The 18,572-nt window shown below is 41.4% G+C and overlaps 1 protein-coding gene across 1 annotated transcript in view; it reads left to right on the top strand.

The window, feature by feature from the left end:
- The window catches only part of LOC133558302 (carbohydrate sulfotransferase 3-like), a 75,808-nt gene extending 57,480 nt beyond the window's left edge, over positions 1–18,328 (top strand). The window contains exons 2-3 of the mRNA XM_061909565.1: positions 9,699–9,901; positions 11,189–18,328. Coding sequence (XP_061765549.1) covers positions 9,822–9,901; positions 11,189–12,392 — 1,284 coding nt within the window. The 5' untranslated portion in view covers positions 9,699–9,821 and the 3' untranslated portion in view covers positions 12,393–18,328. The remainder of the gene's footprint in view (positions 1–9,698; positions 9,902–11,188) is intronic.
- Positions 18,329–18,572: the final 244 nt, after the last annotated feature.

The raw sequence follows: 18,572 nt of genomic DNA on the forward strand, positions 1-18,572 counted from the left end.
TTACCATGAATTGGTTAACGTGGACCCCGACTCGAAGACCCAGGACAGTTGGGAAGACTATGTCTGGAACGTCTCAGAATTCCCCGGGAAAAGCTGGATGAAGTGGCTGGGGAGTGGAAGTCTGGGGCTTCCCTGCTTAGGCTGCTGCCCCCGCGACCCAACCTCGGCTAAGTGAAGAAGATGAATGGATGGATTGGATGGACTCCGACTCAAACAAGTTGAAAAACTTATTGGGGTGTTACCATCTCGTGGTCAATTGTACGGAATATGTACTGTACTGTGCAATCTACTAATAATATGTACTGTACTGTGCAATCTACTAATAATATGTACTGTACTGTGCAATCTACTAATAATATGTACTGTACTGTGCAATCTACTAATAATATGTTCTGTACTGTACAATCTACTAATAATATGTACTGTACTGTGCAATCTACTAATAATATGTACTGTACTGTGCAATCTACTAATAATATGTTCTGTACTGTACAATCTACTAATAATATGTACTGTACTGTGCAATCTACTAATAATATGTACTGTACTGTGCAATCTACTAATAATATGTACTGTACTGTGCAATCTACTAATAATATGTACTGTACTGTGCAATCTACTAATAATATGTTCTGTACTGTACAATCTACTAATAATATGTACTGTACTGTGCAATCTACTAATAATATGTACTGTACTGTGCAATCTACTAATAATACGTACTGTACTGTGTAATCTACTAATAATATGTACTGTACTGTGCAATCTACTAATAATATGTACTGTACTGTGCAATCTACTAATAATATGTACTGTACTGTGCAATCTACTAATAATATGTACTGTACTGTGCAATCTACTAATAATACGTACTGTACTGTGCAATCTACTAATAATACGTACTGTACTGTGCAATCTACTAATAATATGTACTGTACTGTGCAATCTACTAATATATGTACTGTACTGTACAATCTACTAATAATACGTACTGTACTGTGCTATCTACTAATAATATGTACTGTACTGTGCAATCTACTAATAATATGTACTGTACTGTGCAATCTACTAATAATATGTACTGTACTGTACAATCTACTAATAATATGTACTGTACTGTGCAATCTACTAATAATATGTACTGTACTGTGCAATCTACTAATAATATGTACTGTACTGTGCAATCTACTAATAATATGTACTGTACTGTGCAATCTACTAATAATATGTACTGTACTGTGCAATCTACTAATAATATGTACTGTACTGTGGAATCTACTAATACAAGTTTCAATCAATCAATCAATTAATCAATCAATCAATAACAAGGTTTTCCAAAATAAGGAAATAATAAAATAAATTAATAAAATAATAACTTCAACTCCAGTTATGGAAAAAAGTGCCAACATGGCACTGCCATATTTCTTATTGAAGTCACAAAGTACTTTTTTTTTTTAACATGCCTCAAAAACAGCAGCTTGGAATTTGGGACAGTCATTGGTGGAGCATAATATATATATATATATATACTTTTTCTCAATTTTATTTTATTTATTTATTTTTTTTTTTTTTACAATTGTTTTTAAACATGGCTGTGCAGCACTTTGGAAACATTGTTGTTGTTTAAATGTGCTATATAAATAAAGTGGATTGGATTGGATTGATGCTCTCTCTGAGATAATCCTGATACCCACAGCTTCGGCATACTTGCCAACCTTGAGACCTCCGAATTGTATATTGTAGCGTCCCGGAAGAGTTAGTGCTGCAAGGGGTATTTGTTCTGTTGTGTTTATGTTGTGTTACGGTGCGGATGTTCTCCCCAAATTGTTTGGTGTGGGTTCACAGTGTGGCGCATATTTGTAACAGTGTTAAAGTTGTTTATACGGCCACCCTCAGTGTGACCTGTATGGCTGTTGAACAAGTAGGCCCTTGCATTCACTCATGTGTGCGTAAAGGCCGCATGTAATAAATGGTTGGGCCGGCATGCTGTTAGTATGGAGGAAAAGCGGACGTGACAACAGGTTGTAGAGGACGATAAAGGCCCCCAATAATGTTGTCCGGGTGGAAATCGGGAGAAATCTGGGAGAATGGTTTGCCCCGGGAGATTTTTTTGGGGGGGGGGGGGGTCACTGAAATTCGGGAGTTTCCCGGGAAAATCGGGGAGGTTGAAACCGATATTGATCATTTCCGATATTACATTTTAAAGCATTTATCGGCCGATATATCAGACAATAGAAATAACAAATGTTTGTCCGGGTGGAAATCGGGAGAAATCTGAGGAGAATGGTTGCCCCAGGAGATTTTTTTTGGGGGGGTCACTGAAATTCGGGAGTTTCCCGGGAAAATCGGGAGGTTGAAACCGATATTGATCATTTCCGATATTACATTTCAAAGCATTTATCGGCCGATATTATCGGACAATAGAAATAACAAATGTTGTCCGGGTGGAAATCGGGAGAAATCTGGGAGAATGGTTGCCCCGGGAGATTTTTTTGGGGGGGGGGGGTCACTGAAATTCGGGAGTTTCCCGGGAAAATCGGGAGGTTGAAACCGATATTGATCATTTCCGATATTACATTTTAAAGCATTTATCGGCCGATATTATCGGACAATAGAAATAACAAATGTTGTCCGGGTGGGAATCGGGGAGAAATCTGGGAGAATGGGTGCCCCGGGAGATTTTTTGGGGGGGGGGGGGTCACTGAAATTCGGGAGTTTCCCGGGAAAATCGGGAGGTTGAAACCGATATTGATAATTTCCGATATTACATTTTAAAGCATTTATCGGCCGATATTATCGGACAATAGAAATAACAAATGTTGTCCGGGTGGAAATCGGGAGAAATCTGGGAGAATGGTTGCCCCGGGAGATTTTTTGGAGGGGGTCACTGAAATTCGGGAGTTTCCCGGGAAAATCGGGGAGGTTGAAACCGATATTGATCATTTCCGATATTACATTTTAAAGCATTTATCGGCCGATATTATCGGACAATAGAAATAACAAATGTTGTCTGGGTGGAAATCGGGAGAAATCTGGGAGAATGGGTGCCCGGGAGATTTTTTGGGGGGATGGGGGGTCACTGAAATTCGGGAGTTTCCCGGGAAAATCGGGAGGTTGAAACCGATATTGATAATTTCCGATATTACATTTTAAAGCATTATCGGCCGATATTATCGGACAATAGAAATAACAAATGTTGTCCGGGTGGAAATCGGGAGAAATCTGGGAGAATGGTTGCCCCGGGAGATTTTTTGGGGGGGGTCACTGAAATTCGGGAGTTTCCCGGGAAAATCGGGAGGTTGAAACCGATATTGATAATTTCCGATATTACATTTCAAAGCATTTATCGGCCGATATTATCGGACAATAGGAATAACAAATGTTGTCCGGGTGGAAATCGGGAGAAATCTGGGAGAATGGTTGCCCCCGGGAGATTTTTTGGGGGGGGGTCACTGAAATTCTGGAGTTTCCCGGGAAATCGGGAGGTTGAAACCGATATTGATCATTTCCGATATTACATTTTAAAGCATTTATCGGCCGATATTATCGGACAATAGAAATAACAAATGTTGTCGGGTGGAAATCGGGAGAAATCTGGGAGAATGGTTGCCCCGGGAGATTTTTTGGAGGGGGTCACTGAAATTCGGGAGTTTCCGGGAAAATCGGGAGGTTGAAACCGATATTGATCATTTCCGATATTACATTTTAAAGCATTTATCGGCCGATATTATCGGACAATAGAAATAACAAATGTTGTCCGGGTGGAAATCGGGAGAAATCTGGGAGTATGGTTGCCCCGGGAGATTTTTTGGGGGGGGTCACTGAAATTCGGGAGTTTCCCGGGAAAATCGGGAGGTTGAAACCGATATTGATAATTTCCGATATTACATTTCAAAGCATTTATCGGCCGATATTATCAGACAATAGAAATAACAAATGTTGTCCGGGTGGAAATCGGGAGAAATCTGGGAGTATGGGTTGCCCCGGGAGATTTTTTGGGGGGGGGGTCACTGAAATTCGGGAGTTTCCCGGGAAAATTGGGAGGTTGAAAACTGATATTGATAATTTCCGATATTACATTTCAAAGCATTTATCGGCCGATATTATCGGACAATAGGAATAACAAATGTTGTCCGGGTGGAAATCGGGAGAAATCTGGGAGAATGGTTGCCCCGGGAGATTTTTTTTGGGGGGGGGGGGTCACTGAAATTCGGGAGTTTCCCGGGAAAATCGGGAGGTTGAAACCGATATTGATAATTTCCGATATTACATTTTAAAGCATTTATCGGCCGATATTATCGGACAATAGAAATAACAAATGTTGTCCGGGTGGAAATCGGGAGAAATCTGGGAGTATGGTTGCCCTGGGAGATTTTTTGGGGGGGGGTCACTGAAATTCGGGAGTTTCCCGGGAAAATCGGGAGGTTGAAACCGAATATTGATCATTCCGATATTACATTTCAAAGCATTTATCGGCCGATATTATCGGACAATAGAAATAACAAATGTTGTCCGGGTGGAAATCGGGAGAAATCTGGGAGAATGGTTGTCCCGGGAGATTTTTTTGGGGGGGGTGGTCACTGAAATTCGGGAGTTTCCCGGGAAAATCGGGAGGTTTGAAACCGATATTGATAATTTCCGATATACATTTTAAAGCATTTATCGGCCGATATTATCGGACAATAGGAATAACAAATGTTGTCCGGGTGGAAATCGGGAGAAATCTGGGAGAATGGTTGCCCCGGGAGATTTTTTGGGGGGGGTCACTGAAATTCGGGAGTTTCCCGGGAAAATCGGTAGGTTGAAACCGATATTGATAATTTCCGATATTACATTTCAAAGCATTTATCGGCCGATATTATCGGACAATAGAAATAACAAATGTTGTCCGCGTGGAAATCGGGAGAAATCTGGGAGTATGGTTGCCCCGGGAGATTTTTTGGGGGGGGTCACTGAAATTCGGGAGTTTCCCGGGAGAATCGGGAGGTTGAAACCGATATTGATAATTTCCGATATTACATTTCAAAGCATTTATCGGCCGATATTATCGGACAATAGAAATAACAAATGTTGTCCGGGTGGAAATCGGGAGAAATCTGGGAGAATGGTTGCCCCGGGAGATTTTTTGGGGGGGGGGGGTCACTGAAATTCGGGAGTTTCCCGGGAAAATTGGGAGGTTGAAACCGATATTGATAATTTCCGATATTACATTTTAAAGCATTTATCGGCCGATATTATCGGACAATAGAAATAACAAAATGAATAGGCAAAAAATGAGTGTCTCCATGGTCAAAGACACATAATGCATGCAAAAACAACATAGAAATAAGGCGGTCTGACCTGTTTTCAAATGTACACAAAGTCCTAGGAGACCACATGCAACACACTTACTAATAGTACACACAATTTTATACTTAGTAGGTCAGGCCCTCATACAGCCAATGCAATTGCTCCTCCCACCAGTAACCAACAATAACTGCCACCTTGCACAATAGCTACTTCTTGGATACTGATTAATGCGAAGGGCTACCAGTTTGATACACACTTAAATAAATTGCCAGCAATAGCCAATTTGCTCAATTTACCTTTAATAAATAAATCTACATATATATATAAAAAAATGGGTATTTCTGTCTGTCATACCGTTGTACATATTTTTTTCTTTTCTACGGAAAGTTTTTTTGTAGAGAATAAATGATGAAAAAAACACTTAATTGAACGGTTTAAAAGAGGAGAAAACAGGAAAAAAAAATAATTAAATTTTTAAACATAGTTTATCTTGAATTTCGACTCTTTAAAATTCAAAATTCAACCGAAAAAAAGAAGAGAAAAAGTAGCTAATTCGAATCTTTTTGAATAAATAAAAAAAAAGAATTTATGGAACGTCATTAGTAATTTTTCCTGATTAAGATTCATTTTAGAATTTTTATGACATGTTTTGAATTGGTTAAAATCCAATCTGCACTTTGTTAGAATATAAGCTGTATTTCTAACAAAGACAAATCATTATTTTTTTCTAGATTTTCCAGAAACATTTTTTTTTTTAAAGAAATTCAAAAGACTTTGAAATAAGATTTAAATTTAAATCTACAGATTTTTTAGATTTGCCAGAATATTTTGGAGGGAATTTTAATCATAAATTTGAAAAAATATTTCACAAATATTCTTCGTCGAAAAAAAAGAAGCTAAAATTAAGAATTAAATTAAAATCTATTTATTATTCTTTATAATAAAAATAAATAAATTTACTTGAACATTGATTTAAATTGTCAGGAAAGAAGAGGAAGGAATTTAAAAGGTAAATGTGTTTAAAAATCTTACAATCATTTTTAAGGTCGTACTTTTTCTCTAAAATTGTCTTTCTGAAAGTTATAAGAAGCAAAGTAAAAAAATAAATGAATTTATTTAAACAAGTGAAGACCAAGTCTTTAAAATATTTTCTTGGATTTTCAAATTCTATTTGAGTTTTGTCTCTCTTAGAATTAAAAATGTCTAGCAAAGCGAGACCAGCTTGCTAGTAAATAAATACCATTTAAAAAAAATAGAGGCAGCTCACTGGTAAGTGCTGCTATTTGAGCTATTTTTAGAACAGGCCAGCGGGCGACTCATCTGGTCCTTACGGGCGACCTGGTGCCTGATATAGGGGGACTAGAAAATAATCCATAAAATCAAAGCCAATCTAATGCGGTTCTTCTGTGGTCTGACAAGTCCACATTTACAGACTGAGTTGGGTCAAATAAATAATGTGATCATTCCTCCCGCAGGTTATTGATTATAACTGGGCAGCGTGACTCGATGGTTATAGGTTCGAACCTCATTCCCCCGTGACCATGTGCGAAGTGTCTTTGAGCAAGATACTGAAACCCCCTGGGTGCTCATGATGCTCCGTCATCAGTTGGTGAATGTGGAAATAGTGAACCTTGCAGGTTAACAATGATAACTGCCACCTTGCACAAAATAAATAGCCTTAAAGGCTAGGAAACAATTCATAGTCAAAGCCAAAGATTTTCTTGCTCATACACGAGAACATGCGCAAATGACAACAAATTGATCTAACTAATCAACTAAGCGATCTCTTCTCCCACCAGTTGTTGATGATAACAAAGCTAAACCTGAAAAAGACTCATCAACGACTTGCACTTGCAAGGTATAGGCTGGGTATTAACCATAACCACCGTTTTTGGTGGTCTCGTACCACCTTGTCATGGGGACGGCGTGGCACTGTTAAGAGAGCAGCCATGCAAGCGACCTGAGGGTTCCTGGTTCGATCCCCACCTTCTACCGACCTCGTCACGTCCGTAGTGTCCTTGAGCAAGCACTTCACCCTTGCTCCTGATGGCTCGTGGTTAGGGCCAGTGTGTGAATGGGTGTATGTGGAAATAATGTCAAAGCGCTTTGAGTACCTTGAAGGTATAACCCATTTACCATTTTCACCATAGACACAATCAGCAATACTGAAAATAGGCCTCAAAGTGGGGCAAGTTGCAGCACTGCAGCGATGTTTCATACATGGGACAAAGCATGACTGCTGTAGACATATGTGAAAATAATAATAATAATAATAATTAAAGCTGCAAGCAGTGTTGGTCGGGTCCGCCTTTGGCTGCTGCCCCCGAGACCCACGGCCGGATAAGCGTTAGAAGACGCCTTGGAGCCACTTTTTTGAGAATCTTATGCATTGTGAAAGTAATGCAGTTGTTGTATTGAGGTGAAAATATCAAACTTCCTGTTGAGTTTTGCTAAAGTATGTTAATTATTAAAATGTAGGTCTAAGTGAGACCTACATAGTGTTGTTTCATGTCTCTTTGACATTCCTACCAGAAGTTACAAGCAGTTTTGTCTGTGTTTTCTTCCTAGGAGCAGTTTGTCCGTGTTGTATTCTTAGGGGGGCGGTAGAGCGCAATTTTGAGTTTTGAGGTTAGGTTTTTTCATCAGATCGCAATTTTTGCCAGACCTGATGTGTGTGTCACGTTTGGTGAGTTTAGAAGCATTTTAAGAGGGTCAAATAACAGCTCAAAGAGGCAAAAAAGACATTTTTTAAGAGACTTTGCACAGGGGTTCTTTGAAGGCGCGTAAAATCAAAACCTGAGAACTTATCAAAACTCTGTTCTATACTTTTAATCAGAAAGGTTCAATCCCTCTCCTGTGCGAGTTTTAAGCCGAAACAACAAACGCACTCAGAGGAGATAATGTTTGAAGAAAGTTGACCGGTTTTTACAAAACTTTTGTTTTGAAGGGGGGATTGCAAACTTCCTGTTGATTTTTGTTGGGGGTTGTCAATCTATGAAATGTAGGTCTAAGCGAGACCTACATAGAGGTTTTTGTTTCATGTCTCTCTGACATTCTTACCGGAAGTTGCAAGCAATTTTGTCTGTGTTTTCTTCCTAGGAGCAGTTTTTTCAGTGTTTTATTCAAAAATAGCGCTAGAGCGCAATTTTGAGTTTTGAGGTTTGGTTTTTTCATTAGATCGCAATATTCGCCAGTCCTGATGTGTGCGCCAAGTTTGGTGACTTTTGAAGCATTTTAAAGGGGTCAAATTACAGCGCAAAGAGGCAAAAATTGCATTTTTTGCGAAAATTTTATTTTGAAGGGGTTTTTGCCAACTTCCTGTAGATTTTTTGCTGAAAGAAGTGAGTGTATGAAAATTGGGTCTAAGTCAGACCTACATAGGAGTTTTTGTTTCATGTCGCTATGACATTCCTAACAGACGTTACATGCGGTTTTGTCTGTAATTTTTTCCTAGGGGGCGCTAGAGCGCAATTTTCATTTTGGGGGATTGGTTGCTCAATATGTTGGGAAGCTTTGCTATACCGACGTGTGTGTCAAATTTGGTGAGTTTTGAAGCATGTTAAGGGGGTCAAATTACAGCGCGTAGGTGCGGAATAATAATAAAACAGCAGTTTCAATAGGGTCCTTGGCCCATGGCAAAGGACTCCTGTGGACCCTAATAAAGAATACAACCTTAGAAAAATACTATAGGGTCCTCTGTCCCAAAGGGACATTCGCTCCCTAATTAATATTATTATTATTAAGAGTAATTGCACCCTCAAAGCATTCTTGGGCTTTCCAGTTGCCTACATGTATTTTGGTGCTATGATACACATTTTCTGAGTCAGCGTACTCAGAATTGTAGACCCTGACAATCTGTCAAACGCCTCGTAAAAAGAACAAGTCCACATTATAAACGGGGACTGCGAGCCATCACCAGCACCTTAGCAGATGTCCCACGGTATCAGTGGCTCACGTCGCAGTGTTGAAAAGATCTCCTCCCAGTGTTGACAAGCAGGAGCAGCTGCCTGTTAGGACCACAACTGTAGGCAAGACCAGAAGAAGGGGGGTATCTTCGGGAATTTGGACCCTACGAGTAGTTTTTGAAGCTAATGACAGCTTGTTTTGAAGAACAAGGCCCACCGGCAGACTTTTATTTTCACTTTCTGACCAGCCTTCAGTGGAGAGTTGGGTGGGCATGTTTCCGAGATGGACGGCTGCACTTAAGATAACAAGCACTTCCTGGTGGTGGGGAAGCTCTGAATTAGTCGCACTATTCTTACTTTCCCACTCAGGATGTGGTATTTTAGTCTGCCTTCAAAACCCCCAGAAACTGTGGTCATGACTGTGCATGAACAACTTCCCCCTTGTCGTGACTTAAGAGTACAAATATGCAAAATGTCTCACGTCGCTGTCGGCTTTACTCACAGGTGGAGACACGGCAACGTGTCCGCCGCGGCGAGTCCGAATAGCGGCGAGGGTCTTTGAAGGTGACGTTGCTGGAGATTTGGCAGAACCCGTTGGAGAAGCGGCTTGCAGAAGCATCCAAGAGGATGAGGATCAAGTACGGCATACTCGTCGTCTTCTTCCTGGCGCTTGTTATCATTGAGAAGGAGAGCAACATCATCTCCAGGTGAGTGTGTGTTGGTTCATGTCCAAATTAAATGAAATTGTCTCATTTTCCACCAAGACGCAAAGTTCAGCATGGTTGAAAACTATACCAGTTTTTGGCACCCTTCCACAGGAGTCTCAGGGTATTCAATCAGTCAAATTGAACAGTCCAGTTGCGATTAATCCATCCATTGTTCAGTCATACTGAAAAGTCCAGTTGCGATCGATTGTTCAGTCAAACAAACAGTCCTGCTGCGATCGATTGATTGGTTGTTCAGTCAAACTGTACGACTATGAGCTAATGCAGCAAAATTTCGTTCTTATCTGTACTGTGAAGTTCATATTTGAATGACAATAAAAAGGAAGTCTAAGTCCATAACAGTTAGTTGGAATTAATTTGATCAATTGTTCGGTCATACTGAACAGTCCAGTTGCGATCGATTGATTGGTTGTTCAGTAAAACTGAACAGTCCAGTTGCGATCGATTGATTGACTGTTCAGTCATACTAAACAGTCAAATTGCAATCGATTCTATAGGCAAACTGGAACAGTCCAGTTGCGATCGGCTGATCAGTCAAATTGAACAGTCCAATTGGAATTCATTTGATCGATTTTTCGGTCATACTGATAAGTCCAGGTGCAATTGATTGATTAATTGTTCAGTCAAACTGAACAGTCCAGCTGCGATTGACTGTTCAGTCAAACTGAACAGTCCAGTTGCAAGCGATTGATCAGTCAAACTGAACAGTCCAGTTGCGATCAACTGATTGGTTGTTCAGTCAAACTGAACAGTCCAGTTGCAAGCGATTGATCAGTCAAACTGAACAGTCCAGTTGCAAGCGATTGTATAGACAAACTGAACAGTCTACTTGCAATTGCTTGATCAGTCAAACTGAACAGTCCGGTTGCGATCGATTAATCAGTCAAACTGAACGGTCCAGTTGCGATCGCTTGATCAGTTAAACTGAACAGTCCAGTTGCGATCGCTTGATCAGTTAAACTGAACAGTCCAGTTGCGATCGATTAATCAGTCAAACTGAACGGTCCAGTTGCGATCGATTGATCAGTCAATACTGAACAGTCCAGTTGCGATCAATTGATTGACACTCAATATTTAAACTTGAACTTTTTCAAATTTAAAGTTAATTCTTTCAACTAAAAAACGTTTGCCCCTATTATAGCTGTCTGACAACTACTGTAGACGCACATCTAACCAAGGGAAAAACCTTTGACTACTCTGGGTCTGATTTGACTAATTTACGGGTTCTCTGACTGAAGGAAAGCTTTAAAACTTGTGATTCCTTCTAAGGGTCACGGATAAGCTGGCGTCCAGGCAGACCCCCCAGACTCCGATACAACCAGGGGGCTTGCCCAGCACGGCAAGAAAGCACAATGCTTCCGTGGCCTCCGCCTTCAAGCTGATGAAGTGGCGCCTGGAAAACTTCAATGACTACCAGGCGGCAAATGGCAGGAAGCATATCCTCCTCTTAGCCACCACCAGGACGGGCTCCTCTTTCGTGGGCGAGTTTTTCAACCAGCAGGGCGACAACATGTTCTACCTGTATGAGCCGCTGTGGCACGTGGAGAACATGCTGACGCTTGCGGCGGGCGGCACCAATGCCACAGCCGTCACCAATGCCTACCCCGAGGTGCTAAGACAGCTCTTCCACTGTGACTTCACCCTGTTTGAGAGCTTCATTAACCCCCTCCCCATAGATCACATTACCCCCTCGCTGTTCCGTAGGAAGTCCAGCAACTCCCTGTGCGAGGAGGCGGTCTGCAGCCCCTTGGTAAAAGGGGTCTATGAGCGATATCATTGCAGGAACAGGCGCTGTGGGCCCCTCAACCTGACCTTGGCGTCAGAGTCCTGCCTCCACAAGGAGCATAGAGCCATTAAGTCCGTGAGGGTGCACCAGCTGGAAATCCTCCGCCCCCTCATGGAGGACCCACGTTTGGACATGAAATTCATCCATCTGGTTCGGGATCCCCGCGCCGTGCTCGCCTCCCGCATGGTGGCCTTTCCTGCAAAATACAAGAACTGGAAGCAGTGGATCATGGACAGCGACGTGCCCCTTGACAAAAACGAGGTTAAGAAGCTGAAAAACAACTGCGACACCATTAGAATATCGGCCCAGGCGGGCCTGAGGCGGACGGCGTGGCTGCGCGGGCGCTACATGCTGGTACGCTTCGAGGACATTGCCCGCTTCCCCATGAGGAAGGCCGGCGAGATGTACAAGTTCGCCGGGATCCCCTTCACGCCGCAGGTTAAGGCGTGGATCCTGAAAAACACGCAGGCCTCCAAGAAGACGAGCGGCCTCTACTCCACGCAGAAGAACTCCTCTGAGCAGGTGGAGAACTGGAGGTTCACGCTGCCCTTCAAAATAGCACAGTTGGTGCAAGAAGTCTGCGGGCCTACGCTGAAGCTTTTCGGCTATAAATTTGTCTCAACCGAGGAGATGTTAAGGGACAAGTCCATAAGTTTAAATGAAGATAAAGTTTTTGACTTTGTATAGACCTCCAGAGCAGGGATATTTAACTAGACTATTTTGGGGGTGAAGAAGGAGCTGAGCCAGTAGGCAAAGCTCTCAATTTACCAGTCGATCTATGTTCCCATCCTCACCTATGGTCATGAGCTTTGGGTTATGACCAAAAGGACAAGATCACGGGTACAAGCGGCCCAAACAGGTTTCCTACGCAGGGTGACTTACAGCAAGGGTGAAAATCTCTGTCAGCCGCTGCCAGATGAGGTGGTTCGGGCATCTGGTCAGGATGCCACCCGAATGCCTCTCTAGGGAGGTGTTTGGGGCACGTCCGATCGGTAGGAGGCCACGGGGAAGACCCAGAACACGTTGGGAAGACTATGTCTCCCGGCTGTCCTGGGAATGCCTCAGAATCTCCCGGGAGGAGCTGGACGAAGGGCCTGGGGAGATTGAAGTCTGGGCTTCTATGCTTAGGCTGCTGCCCCTGCAACCCAACCTCGGATATGTGGAAGAAAATTGATAGATACTTTGGGGGCCACATTTCCATAAAGCTAAGGACAGTTCACTATTATTGTTATTTTGTCTCTTCCTTAGTGGATATTTTGGTCTGAGTTACACGTCTTCAAAGGGGAACATTATCACAATTTCAGAAGGGTTAAAACCAATAAAAATCAGTTCCAAGTGGCTATTTTTATTTTTCGAAGTTTTTTTCCAAATTTTACCCATCCCAGAATATCCATAAAAAAAGCTTTAAAGTGCCTGATCTTCGCTATCTGTAAATCCAGCCGTCCATTTTCCTGTGACGTCATCCAGTGATGCCAATACGGATAGCACAGCATGATATAGCGACATTAGCTCGGATTCAGACTCGGATTTCAGCGGCTTAAGCGATTCAACAGATTACGCATGTATTGAAACGGATGGGTTGGAGTATGGAGGCAGATAGCGAAAACAAAATTGAAGAAGAGACTGAAGCTATTGAGCGAATAGCTATTGACGCTATTCGGCCATTTCTGCCTTAGCATCGCCGGTAAAGTGTGCAGACCAACGATCGGAAGTTTCGCATCTTGTGACACTGGATCAACTTGAATCCATCGATTGGTAAGTGTTTGTTTGGCATTAAATGTGGGTGGAGGGAAACGCTGGATGTAAATATAACTTCAAATGTACATACAGCTAGCGTAAATAGCATTTTAGCATCGATTAGCATAGCATGTTAGCAGCGATTAGCTGGCAGTCATGCCGCGACCAAATATTTCTGATTAGCACATAAGTCAATAACATCAACAAAGCTCACCTTTGTGATTTTGTTGACGTTATCGTTGGAAATACATCTGCAGGTTATCCATTCATCTCTGTGCCATGTCTGCCTTAGCATCGCCGATAAAATGTGGAGACACTCCGGCACATTCAGTGGGGGTCTGGTGGCAGATTTCTTTGACTTTATCGTTGGAAATGCATCTGCTTTGAGTGTCGCACGATATCCACACAATCTTGCGATCTCTCTAGTAGCATAGCTTTCATCGGTAAAGTGTGCGGAACAAACGACTGACTATTTCGTCGGCTTTCCCCACACCCTCGTATTTTGAACAAATTTTGTCCAATTTCTTGCCACTTTCGCATCTTTGGGCCAGTGGTGCAACTTGAATCCCTCCCTGTTAGTGTTGTTACACCGACGAGGCATGATGTCTCCAAGGTTCCAGAAAATGGTCGCAAAAACGGAAAATAACAGAGCTGAGAGCCGGTGTTTGTAATGTGTTTGAGAAAATGGCAGCTTTATTACCTAAGTGACGTCAGAGAGCGATAAATAGAAAGGTGTTTAATTCGCCAAAATTCACCCATTTAGAGTTATGAAATCGGTTAAAAAAATATATGGTCTTTTTTCTGCACCATCAAGGTATATATTGACGCTTACATAGGTCTGCTGATAATGTTCCCCTTTAAATACGTACTGCAAAAATGGTAGTCAAAGCACTCGACACTGTAAGACATGTTTTACAGTGATTTTGCGATTAAAAAAATCCCCCAAAAACTGGCAGCTCAGTCATCAGAAATTAACGTTTTTTTCATATACAGTACGGTATTTTCCGGACCATAGGGCACATCGGATTATAAGGCGCACCGCCGATGAATGGTCTATTCTGATCTTGTTTCAGATATTAGGCGCATCAGATTATAATCCTTGTGGTTTACGTAACATGTAATGGTAGTTCTTTGGTCAAAATATTGCATCGATGATGTTTTACAGATCATCTTTAAGACGCTTTCTGACAGTCGCTTCCGAATGCGCCGTTTTGTGGGCGGTCCTATTTACATGGCTCACCTTCGGCAGCGTCTTCTCCCCGTCATCTTTGTTGTAGCGGTGTAGCGTGCAAGGACGGGAGTGGAAGAAGTGTCGAAAGATGGAGCTAACTGGTTTAATGACATACAGACATTACTTAAATCAATAACGGAGCAGCATCTCCTCATCCGGAAACAACAACACCGGAAATGTGTCCAGTGAAAAAAAGTCCGACCGGAACTCTAATAACTAAAGTTCCTTGGGTGAATAATGTAAAGTCACTACACCGGTATGTTTTAGCGCTTTCATGGCGAGTTTACTGACAGATGTAAGGAGGAACTTTACACTACTTTATATTACAAATGGCAACAGTGGAGGATGAATATCCCATAACAAGAAGATAGAGAAAAAGAAGAAAATTATCGACAACGGCGTCAAACGGACTACAAAGGCGGACGCGCACAATTTTTCAGGATTTACGCAGATCCCAAAAACACATCGTAGGTACCAGAAGCTAAGAAAAGTTGCTTTTGCATAATATTGCGAAACAAAACGGCAGTTACATTTTTTTACCTTATACACACACCATAATAATACTCGTATGTTTAATGCGCCGACAATCCTTCTAGCCGTGCGGCTTCATAGCTTACCAAAGTCGTACTAAAAACATTTCGATTGAATTTTGAGCGCCGTGTGTAATGTTCTATATTTTTGATGGGACATTTAAAAATGTTGGTTTTGTTTACTTGAGACACATGATAGTGCAATCTAGAAGTATCTCTTATGTTTGACTGCCATCTCCTGGTTCGATTGATTGAAACTTTTATTAGTAGATTGCACAGTACAGTACATATTCCGTACAATTGACCAGTAAATGGTAACACCCCAATAAGTTTTTCAACTTGTTTAAGTCGGGGTCCACGTTAATCAATTCATGGTAACACTTAACATTACACCATTTACCAAATCAAGTTGCTTCGAGGTCGGTAATCGCACCGGGTTATAACATGCACCGTCGAGTTATGAGAAAAAAACAAAACAGATTTTAAGTGCGCCTTATAGTCTGGAAAATACGGTAATGCACGATCCAAAAAATAATCATATTGTGGAGGTTGCCCTAACGTGGGTCCTCCAGACCACCAAACATCGCCATGCGAGCCCACATCAGGGTTACAATAAAGTCTTTATTTTTTAATTGTGCCGCAGGTTGCTTTCCAGCAATTGTCCTTTGTCGCTCTCGCTCCAAAAAAACTCTCTCCTCCCGGCTGCTGTTTATACAGAGCGACAGGACAACAACACCCACCTGGGCCATCTACGCACCTGTCGCTGACTTCGAGGCCGGTCCTGGCACACCCCATTCCACTGCAGGCCCGCAAGCCACGCCCCCTCCACACATACAAACCCCGTTTCCACATGAGTTGGGAAATGGTGTTAGATGTAAATATAAACAGAATACAATGATTTGCAAATCCTTTTCAAGCCATATTCAGTTGAATATGCTACAAAGACAACATATTTCATGTTCAACTGAAAAACATTTTTTTGTTGTTGCAAATAATCATTAACTTTAGAATTTGATGCCAGCAACATGTGACAAAGAAGTTGGGAAAGGTGGCAATAAATACTGATAAAGCTGAGAAATTCTCATCAAACACTTATTTGGAACATCCCACAGGTGTGCAGGCTAATTGGGAACAGGTGGGTGCCATGATTGGCTATAAAAGCAGCTTCCATGAAATGCTAAGTAATTCACAAACAAGGATGGGGTGAGGGTCACCACTTTGTAAGCAAATTGTCAAACAGTTTTAGAACAAAATTTCTCAACGAGCTATTGCAAGGAATTTAGGGATTTTACCATCTACGGTCTGTAAAATCATCAAAAGGTTCAGAGAATCTGGAGAAATCCCCGCACGTAAGCGATGATATCACGGATCGTTGATCCCACAGGCGGTACTGCATTCAAAACAGACATCAGTGTGTAAAGGATATCACCACATGGGCTCAGGAACACTTCATAAAACCACTGTCAGTAACTACAGTTGGTCGCTACATCTGTAAGTGCAAGTTAAAACTCTACTATGCAAAGCAAAACCCATTTATCAACAACACCCAGGAACGCCGCTGGCTTCTCTGGGCCTGAGCTCATCTAAGATAGACTGATGCAAAGTGGAAAGGTGTTCTGAGGTCTGATGAGTCCACATTTCAAATTATATTTAGAAACTGTGGATTTTGTGTCCTCTGGAACAAAGAGGAAAATAACCATCCGGATTGTTATAGGCGCAAAGTTCAAAAGCCAGCATGTGTGATGGTATGGGGGTGTATTAGTGCCCAAGGCATGGGTAACTTACACATGTGTGATGGTATGGGGGTGTATTAGTGCCCAAGGCATGGGTAACTTACACATCTGTGAAGGCACCATTAATGCTGAAAGGTACATACAGCTTTTGGATAGATAGATGGATAGATAGATAGATAGATCTTTATTGATTCCTTCAGGAATCAATAAAGTACTATCTATCTATCTATCTATCTATCTATATATCTATCCATCTATATATCTATCTATCTATCTATCTATCTATCTATCTATCTATCTATCTATCTATCTATCTATCTATCTATCTATCTATCTATCTATCTATCTATCTATCTATCTATCCAAGAGCAACATATGTTGTCATCCATGCAACGTTATCATGGACGCCCCTGCTTATTTCAGTAAGACAATGACAAGCCACGTGTTACAACAGCGTGGTTTCGTAGTAAAAGAGTGCGGGTACTTTCCTGGCCCGCCTGCAGTCCAGACCTGTCTCCCATGGAAAATGTGTGGTGCATTATGAAGCGTAAAATAGGACAGCGGAGACCCCGGACTGTTGAAGGACTGAAGCTCTACATAAAACAAGAATGGGAAAGAATTACACTTTCAAAGCTTCAACAAATAGTTTCCTCAGTTACCAAACGTTTGAGTGTTGTTAAAAGAAAAGGTGATGTAACACAGTGGTGAACATGCCCTTTCCCAACTACTTTGGCACGTGTTGCAGCCATGAAATTCTAAGTTAATTATTATTTGCAAAAAAAAAAAAAGTCTTTGTAGCATATTCAACTGAATATGGCTTGAAAATTATTTGCAAATCATTGTATTCTGTTTATATTTACATCTAACACAATTTCCCAACTCATGCAAACGGGGTTTGTATATTTAATGGTGGATAAAAAACTAAACGGGCAGATCAATTGTATGAGTTTTACTGTCAAAATAACAATGATACCGTTTTTCAATTAACAGTCATTCGGTGTAAAAACCACCGTCAATTTTGCCGTTTAAATTCTGGCAAGTGAACTGATATTTTTTTGTTTTTTTTTTTACTGTAAAAATCTACAGCAGTGTAGCGTGTTCGGGAATCTTCTGCAAAAAAAAAACAAAAAAAAAATGAGACTCCCGCAAACCGTCAGTTGAATAGACCCTGCTCTAGAGTCATTTATTTATTAGCTTCTCTTTTTTTTTTATTTAACATATTTAAAACAGTGTTGTTCCTGGAGGTCAAAGTTCCCTTTTTTTGGGTTTTTTTTTTTTTGCACTCCTGACTATTTGGTCAACACAGCCAACATGAACGTTCCTAAAAGAGAAAGTAAATGAGGGTTGTAAACGTTGACGCGCAGCTTCTGACTTGTTTTTTTTTTTTTTTTACACTGAAGAAACTCTAAATTAAATACAAGCGGTAGCTTTAAAAACATGCCGGAGGAGGAATTTCCACTTCTGGCGTGCGTGTTGCAGGTTGCACGCATCTTTGGCTTACTGGGAGCTTGTTTGAAGTCACTGTTAGGAGCAATTTGGTCAAAAACAGATGTTTACACTGCGGCCCGAATGCAAACATACCGTCTGCAGCTGGTTTGCGGATTGGTGCCAGGTTTGCTTGCGAGTCCCCCGTCTT

The sequence above is a fragment of the Nerophis ophidion genome, linkage group LG08, assembly GCF_033978795.1.
Source record: "Nerophis ophidion isolate RoL-2023_Sa linkage group LG08, RoL_Noph_v1.0, whole genome shotgun sequence".
Classification (NCBI taxonomy): Eukaryota; Metazoa; Chordata; class Actinopteri; order Syngnathiformes; family Syngnathidae; genus Nerophis; species Nerophis ophidion.